Source organism: Panthera leo, chromosome B1 (genome assembly GCF_018350215.1).
Source record: "Panthera leo isolate Ple1 chromosome B1, P.leo_Ple1_pat1.1, whole genome shotgun sequence".
Lineage (NCBI taxonomy): Eukaryota > Metazoa > Chordata > Mammalia > Carnivora > Felidae > Panthera > Panthera leo.
In genome coordinates, this window is record NC_056682.1 from 185,825,222 (window position 1) to 185,844,910 (window position 19,689).

General features: G+C 41.1%; 1 protein-coding gene across 1 annotated transcript in view; it reads left to right on the top strand.

Moving 5' to 3' along the window:
* The window catches only part of PPARGC1A (PPARG coactivator 1 alpha), a 94,964-nt gene extending 75,699 nt beyond the window's left edge, over positions 1-19,265 (top strand). Inside the window, exons 8-13 of the mRNA XM_042936788.1 lie at positions 1,000-1,915; positions 2,507-2,611; positions 2,771-2,891; positions 12,190-12,311; positions 12,645-12,796; positions 18,886-19,265. Coding sequence (XP_042792722.1) covers positions 1,000-1,915; positions 2,507-2,611; positions 2,771-2,891; positions 12,190-12,311; positions 12,645-12,796; positions 18,886-18,989 — 1,520 coding nt within the window. The 3' untranslated portion in view covers positions 18,990-19,265. The remainder of the gene's footprint in view (positions 1-999; positions 1,916-2,506; positions 2,612-2,770; positions 2,892-12,189; positions 12,312-12,644; positions 12,797-18,885) is intronic.
* Positions 19,266-19,689: the final 424 nt, after the last annotated feature.

Below are 19,689 nucleotides of genomic sequence, written 5' to 3' on the forward strand. Positions count from 1 at the left end.
CACAGACTCTCCCACCATGGCCATCTGATGGAATTTTCTGCTCTTCTGTAGAAAAGGACGAAAGACACCAACCGATGGGGTGTCTCTCGTCTCCCTTTATTTTATTATTATTTTTTTAATTCGTTGGTTGCCGGAGTTTGGGTCCGTTTCAGTCCTTCAGCCTCCTAACCCGCCCCGATGTTGTGCTCTAAATAAAATGGTCCACTAGCACTGCAATATTTAGTGTTCCTGTTCATTTAGGTTTCTGTTGCAGAACCATATTTTAGACAGAATGTATTAGTTATGCTTACAAGAAAGTATTATACCTGCATTAGCCATGGTTTACTAAGTTAATGAACTGTGGAGACAAAAGAATCATTGCCGTCAAGTTGCACAGTTGCCCGGTTCCCTGCTTTCGTCTGTCGTGTTTTACTGGACTTCCTTTGAAGTTGTCTGTGTCCTTCCCACCCTGCCCCACATTTGCTGTCATCCCATCTTTTTTTTTTTTTTTTTTTAAGTTGCCGAGTTCTGGGGCTCCTTGGGTAGTGATCCTCGATTGGGGAAATTTTTCCGAGCCACTTGTGTGCTCCTCAGAATTCCTTGCAGACAAAGGCTACCAGAGCTATTCTGTGATCCCCCTGGACCGTGCTGTGTTAATGTTCCATAAGGCAGACACACGGTGCCCTTGGAAATGCGAGCTTGGGTAATGCCTGGTGCCCGTGGAGGCCGGTAGGGAGGCGTTCGAGTTTTCTGGGAAGCCAGGTCTGTTAGCATTGGCATTTGAAACACAAAATATCGCAGATTTCACTGCCGCCTGCCAGTAGCGAAATCTGTCTTTTCTCGGTGACAGGGGCTGACAGGGAGAGAGGTACTTTTTCAGGTCTTGCATGAATTTCGTGTACCTTCTTTCTCGCCATTGTCTGAAGCCCTGGAGAAGTTAGGAAAACTTGTCCTGGCATTTAACCACATGATCTCCATCTCTTGTCTCTCTCCCCACCCCCCTCCTTCTTTTTCCCATAGGCCTAACTCCGCCCACTACTCCTCCTCACAAAGCCAACCAAGATAACCCTTTCAGGACTTCTCCAAAGCTGAAGTCCTCTTGCAAGACTGTGGGACCTCCTCCATCAAAGAAGCCCAGGTACAGTGAGCCTCCTGGCACCCAAGGCAATAACTCCACCAAGAAGGGGCCCGAGCAGTCTGAGTTGTACGCACAACTCAGCAAGACCTCTGTGCTCACCAGTGGACACGAGGAAAGGAAGGCCAAGCGGCCCAGCCTACGGCTGTTTGGTGACCATGACTATTGTCAGTCAATTAATTCCAAAACGGAAATACTCATTAATATATCACAGGAGCTCCAAGACTCTAGACAACTAGAATATAAAGATGCCCCCTCCGATTGGCAGGGGCAGATTTGTTCTTCCACAGATTCAGACCAGTGCTACCTGAGAGAGACTCCGGGGGCGGGCAAGCAGGTCTCTCCTTGCAGCACCAGAAAACAGCTCCAAGACCAGGAAATCCGAGCCGAGCTGAACAAGCACTTCGGTCATCCCAGTCAAGCTGTTTTTGACGACGAAGCAGACAAGACCAGTGAACTGAGGGACAGTGATTTCAGTAATGAACAATTCTCCAAACTACCTATGTTTATAAATTCGGGACTAGCCATGGATGGCCTGTTTGATGACAGTGAAGATGAAAGTGATAAACTGAACTACCCTTGGGATGGCACACAATCCTGTTCGTTGTTCGATGTGTCACCTTCTTGCTCTTCTTTCAATTCTCCGTGTAGAGATTCCGTGTCACCACCCAAATCCTTATTTTCTCAAAGACCCCAAAGGATGCGCTCTCGTTCAAGGTCCTTTTCTCGACACAGGTCGTGTTCCCGATCACCATATTCCAGGTCAAGATCAAGGTCCCCAGGCAGTAGATCCTCTTCAAGGTAACCTTGTCATCACCCACCCCAGAGCGTCAGGTCCAAAAAACAGACAAACCAACCAACCAACCAAAAAAAAAACAAAAACAAAAAAACAAACCAAAACACGCACTCGCAACCCACAGGCAGCCCGGCCCCTCAACACCGCATCCCCAGTGCCTCTGGAACTAACGAGGATGTTGTCACACAGACAGTCCTCCTCATCTTAAATCCGTCAGCCTTGAGCACAGTGGCTTGAGCCAGGCGGATCACAGAGAGCAATTTGTCAGAAACCTACTTGCTCCCCTAACTTTTTCCATTACCTGGAGGGTTGCCCTGTGCCAGTACAGTTGAGATCCACGCGAGATAAAGCTGACATTGTACCAGACTGGCGCTTGGCGTTAGCATCAATAAGAGAGGCTGGGAAAGCACACATCACTCCCCAGACCTCTAAGCTGACTACACCATCACAAACCGCCACCGGGAAATCTCACCAGTAGCTAGGAAGAAAAAGCCGCTCTCTGTCATACGGTGTTCCGGGGGCTATTCTGTCGTGCCAGTAAACCGGGGTGAAGCGGCGGTTGCAAATGCCCTCTCTGTTTTTCCTCTCGCTCCCAGATCTTGCTACTACTATGAGTCGAGCCACTGCAGACACCGCGCGCACCGAAATTCTCCTCTGTGCGCAAGATCACGTTCCGGGTCGCCCTACAGCCGGAGGCCCAGGTGAGGGCGCCTGTCATTTTCCTTCTGCTCCTCTCACCCCCTCCTCTAGATGACGCGGTGTTAGCTCGAACCCTGCCCCCTCCCCCGATCATGATTCGTTTTGCTTGGGCAAATGGAGGCGGTTGACGGTTGACTTAATGATGAAGTTATGTTTCTCAGGTATGACAGCTACGAGGAATATCAGCACGAAAGGCTGAAGAGGGAAGAATACCGCAAAGAGTATGAGAAGCGGGAGTCTGAAAGGGCCAAACAAAGGGAGAGGCAGAGGCAGAAGGCAATTGTAAGCAGCTGGGAGCTCGCTTTCATTTTAAGGGAGGGTTTCTCTTCCCTTCTCTTCCCTTCCCTTCCCTTCCCTTCCCTTCCCTTCCCTTCCCTTCCCTTCCCTTCCCTCCCCTCCCCTCCCCTCCCCTCCCCTCCCCTTCCCTTCCCTTCCTTCCCTTCCCTTCCACCTGTTTTTTTTTTTTTCTTTGTAGACTAGAAAATAAACTAAAGCGAAGCCTTTGTTAGAATATGCAACATTCAGCCTGTTGACTTTGAAACAGCGGTGGGTCCCCCATCCAGGCCCTCTTGACGCAGATTATTGGGAAGCAACGTGGTAAATGAGCGTAGGTTCTTATTCGGACTTCACGTTCCTCATTCATCTTGAAGCTCGTTGCTGTTCTCTACTTTTGTTTTCCAAAATGGAGGGAGCAGGGATTTATTCAGTCAAAGACTGGTTCCATCGGGTCAGAAGATGGGTTTTTCTTACCGTCCTCTGCGGCTTCTGTGAGTGGAAGATGAGGCGGTGCCCGTGTTTGGTTTTTTAGTTTTTGTCTTTTCTGCAGACGTTAGAATTGGATCATGCAGGAAGGGACCGGGTTCAAGTTAGATTTAAAGGAGGCGGTAGATGAAGATTTGCTAAAAGGTCATCATTTCTTACTTGTGCTGGGTCAGCATCTAACCGGGTAGTTGACACATCCACATTTCTTATGAGCTACTTTGCAGTAACCCATTATGTATTTCGTCACCACGTACTGCAAAGGCATTGCATCTCCTTGACATACAGACATCACTGACACTTCGATGTAAAGATCCAGGCTATGTTGAACTTGTTGGTTCTCTGCGGGTCACTACTTCTCAGCACCTGCTCGCAAGTAGGTAGATTTTACCCCAGCTCCCTCCTATTGCTTTTCAACCCAGAACTTAGAAGGCGAAAGCCAGTGGCCCCAGTTGTCAGTCTTGCCCATGGCAGACATTCCTAATCAATCATGGAACTCTTCCCACTGAGCCCGCGGGGAAACTTTGGGTCTCTCCCAACTCGGGGTTTCAGGGAGCCTTGAGTAATCAATCAGAAGTGGCATTGCTTTTGTCCGCCGTGGCTGCCTGTCTGTGCTCATTGTTCCTGAGAGTCATTTCAGTTAGATCAGCTCTTCCCAGGTCTTGCATATAAGGGAACCAAGGTTTGGGGAAATGACTTTCAACTGTAAAGGTGAGATTTATATTGTACCTTTAAGAAAACCTACAACCGTCAACAAAATCTTGAAAAAACTACATAAAAGAACTGACGAATGGAGTCAAAATCAAGCACTGGCCAACAGTTATCAACCAGAGGGAAAAGGTTAACTGAGAGGCTTGTTAACAGCAGGCACTTGAGGAAAAAGAAGGGAGAAGTAATTGAATACTTAGGCTAAAGGTCTAGAGTGTTTGCTGTCATTTAACGTTGAAGCTACCTAAGACTGAATCAAAAGTCTTGTGCAAATTACAACACCTTTGCTCATTTTTCTCAACTTTCAAATGAGCTGTGATATTAAGAGCTGCCAGAGTGTCATTCGTTAACACTTAAAGAAGACTAATGAAAATTAGAAATTCAATTTTTCTAATTTTGCTGTATTTAATTAATAGCCTGTTCAATAATTATAATAACTCACATTTATATAATGCCGTATAGTTTACAAAGCCTTTTGGTATGGCACATTACAGTTAATCTTTACAAAAGAGAATCATGTTGAGCAAGCATGTAGGAAAAGAGCTATTTCAGTGTTTGCAAATCCATATTTTGTAAAATCCTTCATGTTTCTTCCCAAAAGTATCACAGCGAAGAGAAAGATTAACGGTTTCATCGTGTGTTTGTGCAAAATACACCACTATAACCAAAGCTGTGCAGATAAATGTAGCTAAATGGCATGTGTTTCTTTTTTTCCTTCCGAAGATAACTTAGTGCCAGATACTTAATGAGAGTGCATAAAGGAGAGAGGGGTCTTTTCATTAGTTTGGCTCTTTCCAAAATGTCAAATGGTGTGGCTGGTCTACATTCCATAGTTAACGCCTGTGCCAAAAGCAACCTTGAGGTCACTAGCCCCAGACTGAAAGCAGATACCCTCTGCCTTCTCTTTGTGTCACCAATGTCGACCAGTTCTTTAGTGAATTCTTTGAGTAAGACAGTCTTTATCAGTTACCTCTGAAAGATGGCTTATATAGTAAAAATATCAAGTTGGCTTACACTGAGTCATTATAAATTAACTAGACATCTGGCTTTGAGATTTTTTTGTTTTTGTTTTGGAAAAGGAGATTGAAAAAAAAAAACTAGCACATAGGGATTATTTACTCTGTGATCAGCGAACTATAGATAATAAGAGCTGAATATAAAGATTTGGGACTAACTCGTAAATTCACTCCCTCTTGGACAATGACATGCTGTTTCTGCTTCACATAAGCGAGAACTCGTGATCCTTTATGTGATAAACATTTGCTAGTTGCTTAGGATATAGAATCAGGTAAGACCTGGTCCACACATCCAGAGAGCTTCAAGTCTCCCGGCAGATAAAGATATGCAAACGAGCAATAAGGTATGTTAAGTGCTATGGCAGAAGGTAACCTAAGGTACTGGTGGCAAATGGGTGGACACCTAGACCTGAGAATGAGGGAGGGCATTCCTGGTGAGGGTGAGATTGATCTGAAATCGAAAGAGAAGGAAGGCAAAGGTTTTCTACAACGGTGCTTTCCAATATGGCAGCCACTTGCCACACAGAAAATTCAGCTAGGTCTGAATTAAGATGCACTATAAATGTGATTGGCTGTTGAAAATTTAGTTCAAAAGAAGAGGGTAAAATGCCTGATTAATACTTTTTATATCAATGGCAAATTGAAATGATAATGTTTTGGACCTATTGAGCTAAACAAAATACATTATTAAAATTAAATTTTCTGTTTCTTTTTGCTTTTTTAACATGTGCCTCCTAGAAAATTTAAGCTTGCATAGGCTGCATTATGTTTTTAGTGGGCACTGCTGTTCTAGGCAGAAGCTATAGGTCACAGTGAGTCCCTAGACAAGAGCAAGGTATGCTGAGAAACTGCTAGTCATTTAACCAGAACACTGGGGAACAGAATCGGTACTGGAGGGCTCGATGGAAGCGAGATCCTTAAAGTGTCCTGTAAGACATGACAAAGATCGTGAAGGCTATCTTGAAGGCATAGTGGAATTTCTTAATGAGTTTACCATAGGAACATTTTCTGATTGCTTTCCTTCATCAAGATGATTTACTTTCTTGTGCCACAGTGCATTTGCAAAATGTATTTTAATGGACTTGGGCACAGAGATACATGTGATGAGCTTTGACTCATTTGACTGGATCAGCTTGAGAGGTCATTCGTGAAACAGCTAAAGGAACTAGGACAGTCCTCTTAACTTGGTTGGGTAGGTGATTTCCATTCATATTTTTGAGAAACCCTTGACGTAATGAATAAGTAGTAAATTTTGTTTAGAATATCTAGGGCGCAATGCTGGGTTATCTATTAATTCAGATCAATCATATAATTAGAAGACTAGCAAAGCAGAGGCCCAAAAAGGAAATGAAAAAAATGTTAAATCATCGAATAACTGATATTTTACAAAATTAAAGCGGTCTTTGCCGCCTTTGGCTTGCCGTCTATATTGCTTTTATTTTGAGTTCCGTAAGGAGACGGTTTAGGAGGTCTGTATAAACTTGTCATTGCTTATGCGTCTAAAAGTCTTTATCCAGACCAGCCTGGATGCAGCAAATCAGAGAGTTAAGAGAGGTCTAATAGTCAGTAGTTACTAACACAGAATCTTATATTGGGGTTGACCATTGCCACCGTTCTGATTGTTCCTTTCCTCCACTTTCCACCTAAATTCTTTCTCAAGAACCACGTCACCCTGTCTTTCTCAGCCTTGCAGTAATTTAGGTTAATCGGAACTTTGCAAGCCAGAGTTTGGCACTTAATGTCTAAACTGTCACTGCCCTAATTTCTCGTAGAGTTCTAAGTCCCACTCATTTGCAGTCGGTAAAATTTTCTGCCAGAAAACATGATAATGGGATGTTCATTTAAAGGGTAAATGTACACATTATGATACGGCTCAGTGCTTGAAACCCAAACCAGATGTGCCTGGGCAATGACTAAGCCATTCCATTTCTCCCTTCCATTCGTCAGTATGCAGCCCAGGAGTCAGGAACAGTGCTTCATCACGGATAATTATCAGCTTCTTCCAAATGGGAAAAAAAAAAAAAATTGTGTGTGTGTGTAATTTCTCATAGTTAGAATTTTTGGAGAAAATAGTTTTCTATCCAAGCCTTTTTCAAGAGATACTTCATGTAGGTTAGAATACATGTTCTATTGTGAGTTGAACCTCACTATTTAGAAATTATCAGTTTTACTGAAAGCTGTCCTGCATCCCCTCAGTTTCCATGCTGTCTGCCTTATTCTTGTGTTTACTTGCATACTGGCTCTTACGTAGACTATTCTGGATTTATTCACACTGATCCAAACTTAGGCTTAGAAGAATATTCCTGGGTAGTACTTAGCTGCAAGTAACTTTGGAAAACTGAGTACTGTAGTTTTGTTTCTTCCCTAAGAGTATTACTATAATCAATATGAAGGGAAAGAGAGGGAAAAAACACAATTTGACTTTTGTCAAGGTTTGGCATTTCTTTCTGTCCATATGTGCCTTTTCACAGCCATCCACCCCCTCACCTTGTCTTTTAGATGGAGGACCTCACTGTACCGTTCAGCCTAGAGGGCATAGATTTTATCCATACACCTCACATACACTATTTGTAATATCTTTGAAATTTCTGAGGAAGTCAGGTTGGTAGCTAATCTGGAAATGAACATAAGTCTTTCGTGGCTGAAGTTGACATGCAGCTTCCTTAACGTAGGAAAAAGAATTTTTCCATTATCCTGACTTGGAAATGTAGGCTAAGAGTTCTGAGAATCAAAATCTAAATTCTATCAGGCTGTTCCTTGTTGTTACCTGGCGTTGCAAAACATTTTAGGGAGATAACCCATAAAGAAGCATCAAGCACAGTGCTTGGCATATATTAGAATTCAATAAATGTTAACCTCCCTGCTAAATTCCCTTTCTCTTAGTCAAACCCCTTTTTCCAAAACTAGCTTATTATTTGACTGCAGCCATTGTATGTTTCCCCAGCTACCCCAGAGGCTCTATTCTCTTTTTGATAAAGATTTTGATCATGCAAAGTCAGTTAATTTCAGTCAGTTTTTTTTCCTGTATTTCCCCCCCCCCCTGCATTTTGATATAATGATGATTTACTATACCTGTTAATGCAATATAAATCTTCAATTTTGTTATCCACACCATCAGCAAACTAGCTTTTGTGAAAATTGAAGCTAAAAGATATTTGATAAATGTTCCATCCTCCTCAATAGTGAAAACTGGTCCGAAAATCATTTTTCAAGGAGCTTTTTCCAAAGGTTTAGAGTTCCTCCAAGCCTTTAAGAAGTTGAAAATGTTATTAAGCATTTTGATTTCTTTTCCTTTCATCTCCTGTTTAGAAATTAATGTCTTGAAAAATTGGCTGCAAATGTTAAGGTTTTTTAAAGATATGGAATCTATTCATCTGCCTAATAAAACTGCAACACGTTAAAAATAATCGGTTCTTTGCTAGACATTTTGGCCAATCTTGGAAAGATTTTTGTCTTTGCTTTTAGACCTTCAGATGCCTTTTAGTTTCATTTTTAGCACTAGGAAAACCAAGCACTCTAATCATTTTCTAAAATGAGAATTTCAGCATGTATTCAGTCTCTGATCTTTGTAAGGAAGCAAGACGTGGTTCCATTCCTGTGTTTCATAAAAGGAGATGATGGACAAATAGGTAATTTAAGTGATTGTGCACCAGCCCTTTGGGTTTCTGTTTTTTCCCATCTAGATTGTGTCTTCTTTTTACTGCAGAATGTATCAGTATCCAAAAAGGTCCTCTGGTTTATCTTCTTTGTGGGATCGTTGTTGCATACAGTTTTGTATAAAGAAGCAATTCAGAGACTGTCCCAATATGTTTGCATATGGACGTGCATATGGTCGATTTTAGCTTTAACTTCAAATTTCCTTGAGTACGTAGGCTGTGTGTATTCCCATAATGGTAGTTGAGCAATTTCTTTGTGATGGTTCAATTTCTTTCTCTCTCTTCTGCCTTTCCCCCTCCTTTTTCTTTATACAGTAGTAACCTTCCTAAAAAAGGCCTATTAAAAAAAAAAAAAAGTAACACCCATGGAAGCAGGCGCCAGAAAGTTTAGATAACAGTCCCATCACATTTGGCTGTTTGGCTAGAGCTGGCTGTAAATAGAATGGAATGTGGTGTTATGAGTCCCTTACTCCAATGTGCAACACTGCCCCAGGATGAGTCTCACCATCCATTTATATTTATTGATTTCCAGGATGTGCTGGGTGGTCTGGAACAACATAATTACAGCCTTCGGTTGAGACATACAATCTACATGGAAGTGAACCAGGCAGTCCATTCTGTTTGTGGGACTTCACCCGGTCAATCATTTAGGCCTGATAGCTGTTGTCAAGGGAATTGTGTTTTACTGAGTGTTTCAGTGGAGGCCCACCTCGGATTTTCAGAAGTGATTTTTAGGAGTGAGAGCTCTGCAAACATGTAGTTACTCCACACTTCTTCCACTTAAACCTGTAAAAACAAGTCATGGAAACCTTTGTCAATTCCCTCAGCTTAACTACCTTGGCAAGTTCTTTCCTATGACTAGGCATCAAACCTGGCTTTCATTCTCCATTTTCTTAGAGAGTCTCAGGGAGTAAGGATTACCCTTCAGCCTCTTTGATGCAATGAAGGGTGTAAGGGTAAGTGTTGACATCGATTAACTGACTGGTGATTGATTTTTCAACAAATATTCATTTAGACTCTGTTAGGTTTTAAGTACCCTTAACATACAGTTGTCAATCGGACAGATGCAGATTGTGGGGGGCAACAGACATGAAACAACGAGTTAATTATCAATTATTTAATTACAATTGGTCATCAAACTCTGAAAGAGAAATAGTGGACTATAAGAACAAATGATAGGAAACCTGACCTCATCTCAAGTCTCAGAAAGGAAATGATTGTTGAGTTCGGTGTAATTTTAGACAGTATGTGTATATCGGAGAAGAGGAGGAGGAGACAGTGTGGGGAGGCTATTATAAGGAGCAAGGGAACAGCTTGTGCAAAGGCCTTGGGAAAGGAAAGGAGCACAGTATATACTAGGGACCGAGTAGCTCAAGGTGGCTGGAAAATAAAGGGATGAGTGGGAAGTAGGAGGGAAAACCCATGAGGGAGACAAGTCTAGACCACGCAAGGCCTCGTGGGTCCTGTTAATGATTTAGGTCTTTCCTTAAAAGTTATGTGAGGCCATTGAAATGTTTTAGACAGTAATTGACATGATCAGATTCCTGTTCCCTTAGCAAAGATTATTCCGATTGAAGTGAAAGAATAGACTGGAGGAGAATAAATATAGACCCAGGATCCAAGTTAAGAGACTGTTATGCTAGTCCACAAAGAGATGCTGGCACCTCGGTTTAGAGGAGATCGAGTAAGAGAGACAGACCAGACAGGTATTTAGGAGGTAAAATCAACAGAGCCAATGAATGATTGGATGTATAGAGGGGACTAAAAGGGAAGAATCGAGGAAGGCGCTCAGGTTTTTGTCCTGAATCTTGGCTAGATGACATTAACTTCACTGACATTAAGACCATTGGAGAGAGACCTACTGGGGAGAGGGTGGAACTGGAGCACTGGGTTTGGGTAACGGTCTAGTTTGAAGTGCTCAGGGGACATCCAGCTCGAGATGTCAAATAGACAGTTGGCTATTTGAATCTGAGTCTCCGAGGAACTTCTCTTATCAAAACAGAAATATGAGTGTTGCCTGTGGTAAAAGAAGATGATGAACGGATGATCGGATCACCTAGGAGACTCTAGTCTGTAAATTGCTCAGTTACGTTTCACAAGTGCTTACTGAGTTTTCACTCTTTGCCAGGCCCTTTGCTAAATACTGGGCATATGAAAAGGAAAGACATGCAGGGAATAACATAGAGTATCTCTTTGCCATAAGCCCAGATTACTTTGTACCTCATCCGAGACAGGATACCCTCAGTACATCTGGAGGAAACTCTTCGGCAAGCTGAATCCATGCCTTAGTCCTGTGTGTTTCCTAATCTTGGCTCCCATCTAACTTAAAGCTTGCAACCTATAAGTTCGCTTCATTCTTGTTTGTTCTCAGTAGGCATATAGATGAGTTGGTAAGCACATTCTTTCCATTGACGCCCTATGTTCTCGAAAAACCTTGCCTTGGTTTTGAGGGACATCATCACCTTTGGCCTTGTCTTCTTGGAACAACAAATACAGGATTGCTTCTTACACTGAGAAGTGTTTTTTACTGTTTCCTGAAAAAGGAGTCCATCCCTGGGCTGTAAGATATTATTCCCATATTTTGTAGGCTATAAATTGCTGATGACTTTCAGATTATGATGATATTGACTCCACTTCTGAAAATTAGCCCCACCCTTCTAGTCTGTTCCTAAAATAAGATTCATTGCTAAAGTGAAATTTATAGCTTCTTTTATAGCTCTTATTCTGCAGAGACCCATGGCTTAAAATAGCCTACATTTTAAGACTGTATTTTCATATTATTGTCTTTGGACCACCTGCATCAGAATCACTGGGGTGTGCTTATTAAAAATGAAGATTGGTGAATCGTATTTTCTAATTTTTTTAATATAGCCAGGATAAACCCCAATAATTTGCATTTTTAATAAGCACCCCAGGTAATTTTTATTTATACCGGAGTTTAAGAATCGTCGTTTCGAGGGATGTCTAAATTTGTACATCTCATTATTCGAATCCTGAGTTAAATGAGAAATTAAGCAGTTTTGCAAGCCAGGTCAGTTTGTTACCAATTTGGAAGATGAATAATCAAGTCACAGGTGTTAAAATATTTAACAGGTATCTTCCAGCTGTCCAGAGATAAAGAGATCGCATTGCCCATATTTCTTTTGTAATACATAGACGCTCACTTGAGAGAAGAACAGAGCTGGAGAGCAAAAGCAGAAGAGTGAGATCCAGGGTAGGGTGCGCGGGAGAAAGAGCAGGACTGGAGAAATGGGCACGAAAACTGGGGTCACGTGTTGTCTCTCATTCAGTTTTAGTGTATGTTTTGTTTTCACTGGCATGCTCCGTGGGTTCTTGGTGCGCATGAGCATACACGTATGAATGTTTCTAGAGATGTAACTTCCTTCCTATCTCCAGAACTGGCAAAAGTCTCTCCTTACTCCCCCCCCACCCCTTCCCCAGGAAGAACGCCGTGTGATTTACGTTGGTAAAATCAGACCTGACACAACACGGACGGAACTGAGGGACCGTTTTGAAGTTTTTGGTGAAATTGAGGAGTGCACAGTAAATCTGCGGGATGATGGGTAAGAATCTTCAAGATTATTTCTTGTTTAGAGGCTGACATATGTAAAAAATTATGGCCATAAGATTACTAGGATGAGAATGCTTTGACAGATGACATGTTGAGTTCAGAACCTTATTTATTTTCTTTTATCCCTATTTATTAATCTTTCTAGTTGAGATTTCCTGTCCCAGAAATAAGTATTTAGCTGCTTGACAGGACAATCACACTGATAAATGGATGCAGCGGTTGAGACGTTGGCACCAGCCAAGTCTCCCGAAGTAAGGAAGGGTTACAGGCATATATGTTAATCCTTCCTCACCAGCTTTGATCCTCTCTTCTTTGTCTGTTCCAGAGACAGCTATGGTTTCATTACCTACCGTTATACCTGTGATGCTTTTGCTGCTCTTGAAAATGGATACACTTTGCGCAGGTCGAATGAAACTGACTTCGAGCTGTACTTTTGTGGACGCAAGCAATTTTTCAAGTCTAACTATGCAGACCTAGGTATGGATTTTATTGTACATGGAATGAGGAATCCATAATGTAAGGCTCAAAAATGGAAGCAGGTGTAAACCATAGGCATATTGGGTTGGGCCATCATTTTATTTTGCTAGGAGGGATATTTGAATACTTATTTTATCTTATTTCTAATTTTTTATCATCTGGGCCATTCTCAGAAGCAAGGGGCTTAGGTTTTGGAAACAAAGGACAGAAGTGAGTTCTTTGTAGTGTCTTCTCAAATGCCAAAAGTCTGGGCTATTTGCGTATGTGTATGTTAGCAAGTGTTTATGTTGTGTGTGTGTGTGTGTGTGTGTGTGTGTGTGTGTGTGTTCATTGTGTAGGTTTGCAGTGCGACTCCTTTTGTATAAACCTTAGCATTATCACCATTGTCTCATGGAACAGAATATGCAAAAGTCTGGTTCTTTTTTCCTTATTGTCCTACAAACTCTTAAAAATGTTAAGACATATTCTACAAATTACACCTTGAGAAGAGAAAATATAATTTCATATGCTAAATCACACTATACTTTCTTTAAAACAAAAGGAGAGGGGAAAAAAACAACAACCCTGTTCTGTTTTTAGTGTTTCCAGATGCTAGGCACTGTGCCCGGGGCTCTGCAAGCATTTTCTTATTTAATTACTACAGAACAATCTTAGAAGGTGGCTATTGTTACTGTCACCTCCCTTTGACAGATAAGGAAACTGAAGCATTTCTAAGTATTCATTTTTCCTGTTATAAAAGTTATACAGACTCAAGGGGTAACATTTGGGAAATCTAAAAAAGTACTAAGAAAAATAGTCCTATCACCCATCAGCACATCACCTAAAGGTCTGCTGTGTGATTTGCAGTCCAGTGTTTTGTCTCAGAATGTCTAATTTCTTACAGTTGAGGTCACATCATATAGATTTATAAAGCTTTAAATTCTACTTTTCTCAGTTAATATTATAGAAGTTCATTTTCCACTGTGATTCATGGGATTCAAAATAATTTATCAACTTATTTGAATGGTTGCACTGTATTGTGTTAGGTGAGTACCATTATATTTAATCATTCCATTACAGCTAAACATTTATTTAATTGTCAGTTTTTTTGGCATTATAAATAATGCCAAAATGGACATCTTAATTTTCTTCTCCATTTTAATTTGGTGCCTTTGCATGTCGGTCCCTATTTAATGTGTGTATTGTAAGCCTTTAAATTCTTAGATGAAGGAATGAAGGAAGGAAAATGGCAAATGTCTTGTGCATATGACATAATTATTTAAATCGATTTGTAACAATAATCATAAAATTAACATAGAAATCTCTTCCGAAGCATTACTCTGTATCTGTCTGCACTTGCTTTGGCTTGGTATAAAGAAAGAAATGAATACCAAATACGGGGATTTTTTTTCTCCCTTCCACCGAAGTGATGTCTTCCTAAAGTAATTGATATAGGTGGTGTGCATTGTTCGGGAGGGAATATGCTATAATTCACTTCACAGGCTAAATAGATAGTATGAAGCAGGGGAGAGGCAGCTGACTGTCAGGGAGATAGAGGCCTAGGGATGAAAATATAAAAGGTGGCAAGTCATTTGTTCAAATGTTGGCTGATAAAAACAGTCAAGACGGATTGAAGTCTTAAGTTGATTTGACTTATTTTCTTCAGTGATGAAGGCCAGGGTGTTTCCAGTCTTTCAAAACATCTAGAGTTTAAAATAAGCTACCTAGAGGGGCCTTTAAATCACGATTCATCACTGGTAGAGGGAGGATTGGATGGTATTTCCAAATTGAACCGGAGCCTCCCTGAAATATTTCTAAGAAGAATGTTTCCCCTCTTGTTATCTCTCTGTCTAGCCAGCAGCAAGAGAAACTTGACCGTCGCTAAGCTGGCTCTGTATTCTGTGAAAAGTAGGTTTGATGTGTATTGTAGCAGCATGGCTTTTTCCAATTCCCTCAAGCCCTACAATTTCACGAAGGGTAGTCGATTGGAGCGTAGTTGCTCTGTAGTGGAAAGACCCCTGGCTTTGGACTCTTACAGACCTGGTTTTGAAACCTGACTTAAATTCTGACCTTGAACAAACAATTACACTTCCTCTGCTTCCAGTCCTTCATTTGTAAACCACTCCGTAATGTTGTTGCAAAGATTAAATAAATGTTTGTGAAGCTGTTAGCACAGTGTCTGTGTGAAGCTGTTAGCACGGTGTCTGGCAGAAAGTAGGTGCTCAATAAATAGAAGCTACGATTATGATTATAAATGATGGTAATGAGAAGTTAGAAATACCAGTTATTTCATTTTTTTAATGTTTGTTTATTTTTGAAAGAGAGAGAGAGAGACAGAGACAGAGACAGAGTGTGGGGTGGGGGAGGGGCATAGAGGGAGACACAGAATCTGAACCAGGCTCCAGGCTGCAAGCTGTCAGCGCAGAGCCTGACTCGGGGCTCAAACCCACTGACCGCGAGATCATGACCTGAGCTGAAGTCGGTCATTTAGCCGACTGAGCCACCCAGGCGCCTCTGAAATTTCAAGTCATTTTAAAATGAAAGCGTCAGCGTCAGGGGTCAGCTTCGGAACTGAATGACATTCATATGTGTCTTGTTTTTGTCCCCTGAAGATGTTCGGTGCAATGCTTCAGGGAACGTCCGGTGAATTTGGTGAACATGAGACCAGACTGGACACTTGGAGGGATCGGGAGCTCATATGTGTGTCCAGAGTTAGTGAAAATGATGTGATATAGATTAATTTTACCAAGAGTAAAGTGACCTATCATTTTAGATAGATTTAACCAGTTTTTTTTCCGTTTTTATTTGCTCCCCAAGCCAAGTTAGCTCACACATCCTATCCCTCTGCTATGGAGGCCACCTAGTGATTACCACAATGCTATTAGTCCACAGTATAATGATTCCAAGTTAATATCATGAGCCACTTTTATAAGTGAGACTCAGAGTTTAAAGGGACAATCAAAGTTACCGAGGTCAAGCCAGGATTTAGACCTGGTTTCCATGAATCTGTAATCTGTGAGTCTGTCTGTCTGTTTACTGTCTTGTAAACAGATGGATCTTTCTGAAAGACCTCGATGAAAAATCTTGAAGAGGAGAGATAGAAATTAAATTAGGACCGTAGGACCAGAAGAGAAGGATGGGTCAGTATTAAGAATATAATAATTTGGGGTGCCCGGGTGGCTCAGTTGGTTGAGCACCTCTGACTACGGCTCAGGTCCCTATCTCCCTGTTCGTGAGTTCGAGCTCTGCATCGGGCTCTGTGTTGACAGCTCGGAGCCTGCTTCAGATTCTGTGTCTCCCTCTCTTTCTGCCCCTGCCCTGCTCGCACTCTGTCTCTGTCTCTCTCAAAAATAAACATTAAGAAAAGGTATAAAAAGGAGTATAATAATTTGCTCATCAGGAATTAGTTATCGCATAAAACTTATACTAAGAAAAATAAAATAAATAATATATCCACCACAAATTATTAACTCAAAAAATGTATTACATTATCAGCATCTTGAATATATCCATAACTTTATATATACCCTTGGCATTAATTGGTAAATCATCCGAAGATCCCAACACAAATATTTTCAACCACTTTTTTTTTTTTTAGTATGCTGGCATTCAAGATTAATACATTCATTAAAAAATATTCATTTTAGTACCTCCTTTGTGCCAAAAGTTTTCTAGGCAGTAGGAATACCGTTGTAGCATGATGTGTTTCTATTTATACGGTATCATTATTTGTAACAACTTATTTATTTTTAATAACTAGAGTGGCTTTGGGGTTATTCCCGTAAAACTTTTATTATGTCTTGCTTGTGTTGCGACATCCTTCTTTAGTGGCAAGAAAGAGGTGTTGTCGATGTTATTTTCTCAGGAATTGTACGTAACCACATTCTGTATTCATGCGACGACAAAGAGTTTGCAGATGCCCGTAGTGTGACGTAGCATGCCCGTATAAGTGATTCCATCTATGTGAATACCAGCCAGCATGTTTCATAGTGAAGAAACTCTTGAGAGCCACGGTTTTGGAGCATCTTTTGCTAACGAAAATATGGAAACCCTGAAACTCTGGGTTTGATGTAGAGTGACCCAAAGTTAAGATATTTTAAGTCTTCTCAGAATTTCCTTCAGGAAAGATATGTATGTGTGCTCTTGATGTTTCAGTGATGACCTTAATGCCACAGAGTCTGGCCATCAGGGAGCTCTTCTAACTTTATTTGTCATGCAAGTGGAATTCTGATTTCAAGTTAATGTCAAGCCATGAGCAGGACTTCGTGTGTGTGTGTGTGTGTGTGTGTGTGTGTGTGTTTCTACAAGAAAGACTTTGATTGGAACAACCACTGGTCGTGAGGCTTTAGTGATACGAGCCAACTGCTCATCAGGCTATGAAGAGAAGGGTGGGAGCCAGTGTGATTTCAGAATTGACTCCTGGAGATTTCAGTGAGGAGCGATTGGCCGTTTTTTCCCCTTTCTTTTATGTCCGAGGCCGACTGCAGTTACTGTTCTTACCTGGAAAAACTGGATTGACAAAACGTCAGTAAATACAAGGGATGGTAAGAATGAAAGGAAAAACAAAAGTGAAGGAATTTCCTTGCCTTTAAGTCTGAGATGGTTAAAGGAGCTCGAAGCGAGGAGGGGAAATCAGCCCAGTACTGGAGAGCTTGAGGGATTGCAACCTTTTCAGCAGAACAGCTTGTGAGGTCAATGAGTATGCCTCCACATTATCTACTCTTACACTCTCTGTCACTTCGGACATTTCTATTTTGTAACTTATTCTGGATAAAACATACAAGGGTTCATATTTTAGTAGGATTGTTAATGTCTCCCAGAGAGGTCTTGTTTTCCCTTCAAATAAGTGCTTTCCAATGAATGAGTTTATTTGCAAGAGGCTTCCTATTCTGTCTCCAAGATACCTTTTCCTCATTTGCAAGACCGGCAAGAAATATCCGACTTTTTTATAAATGTCAGTGGAGGAAAATCAGAAATATTTAGAATCAGAATTTCATTCCACATCCACTGCTGCTGGAACATGACAGTTTTGTTAAGGGCTATGTGAAGCGTGTGGAACTCTTCACAAAAGCTGACTTGGACTAGCGTAGGAATTCAAAGAAGACCGTGGTTTTATTCTTACCTGTGAATTTTTCCTCTCGTATTCTTGGGTAAAGAGGTTGGCTTTACCTTCTCTGGACCTGAAGTGTTTCCCTGAACCTTCTCATGTGGGCATAATTTGTGCCACTATTGCTGGGGTTTCCCCAAGGTACCGGAATAGATCAATGGATCATATGTCCCTCCTGCTTCAAAGGGGAGCAGTCAGGTGACGAATGGGTGAAATTCTAATGATTCTCCCTCCTGCCCACTCTCCTGGCTTTTTTGCTCTGTGAATCCATCCTATTGGATAGGGAAGTTAATTCCAGCTTCTACTCTTACCTGTCCACCTCAGTTGTCGAGGAACCTTGGGTAAGTCATTTAACATGCCAGAAAGGGGGCAGGACATGGTTTTTTTTTAAGTATATTGATTGAATGTGTTGCTATTGAATAGAAAGACTAAGTTTGTTCTGATTATCTCCTAGGATTGTTTAAGACTAAAATGAGTCAATAAATGAGTGTTTTGAATGCTTCCCACCCCTTACCCTCTGCAAATATATGTGTATTTTAAATACTTATTTTTATGTATTATATATAATTATATATATATAAATTCATAAGTATACTGATATATTATTCATAAATTATTATGCGAATTATATATATGTATCAATAGCATGCCAATAAAGTATAAGTATACTGATATATTATTCATAAATTATTATGTAAATTATATATATGTATCAATAGTATGCCAATAAAATATTGGGTGTATATACCCCCTGCAAATATGTACTTCTATAAAGTTCTATCAATATTGATGTTGATGTCAATTATATTTATATCAGTTAATATCACTATTGACATTTACAGCAATATATCTATCTAGATCTAGATCTAGATCTACCGATAAAAGTTGGGTGTATTTTTTTTAACTGGACAAGTTGTGTTTGAATCAGGTAATCTTGAATTGGATGACTGAGTTGATGACACTTGGCAAAGGGTGTCTCTAACCTAGCTTGGGTTTCTTGCAGATTCAAACTCAGATGACTTTGACCCTGCTTCCACCAAGAGCAAGTATGACTCTCTGGATTTTGATAGTTTACTGAAAGAAGCTCAGAGAAGCTTGCGCAGGTAACATGTTCCCTGGCTGAAGATGACAGAGGGACGGTGAATACCTCACGGGACAGCGCGTCCTTCCCTAACGGACTATTGCAAGTCATTCTTAGGAATTTCTCCTACTTTACACTCTCTGTATAAAAACGAAACAAAACAACAACAATACAACAAGAACAACAACAGCAATGGTTTACATGAACACAGCTGCTGAAGAGGCAAGAGACAGGAAGGATATCCAGTAAGCACGTTTATTCATGGGTGTCAGCTTTGCTTTCCCTGGAGTCTCTTGGTGACGGAGTGTGTGTGTGTGTGTGTGTGTGTGTGTGTGTGTGTGTGTTTGCGCGCGCGGGTGTGTGCGCGGCTGCGGGTGTGTGGGCGTGGGTGTGCGCGCATGCGCACGGCTGGTGTGGGGGAAGTCTGTGTGTACAGGTGGGGACTGGGGGCACGTGACCAGAGTGTGCCCGGGGCGAATCGCTTCAAATGGCAGCAGTTCCATGAAGACGCACGTAAAACCTAGAACTTCAAAATGTTCATACTCTATTCAAAAAGAAAAAAAAAAAAAAGCATAAATTCAAAAGGAAAGCAAACTAACCAACCGACCACAAACCACCCTAAAATGACAGCCACTGATGTCTGGGCATCAACCTCCGTACTCTGTTTTTTAAGAAAGTGCAAAATCAACTTGAAGCAAGCTTTCTCTCGTAATGTAATGGTTATCT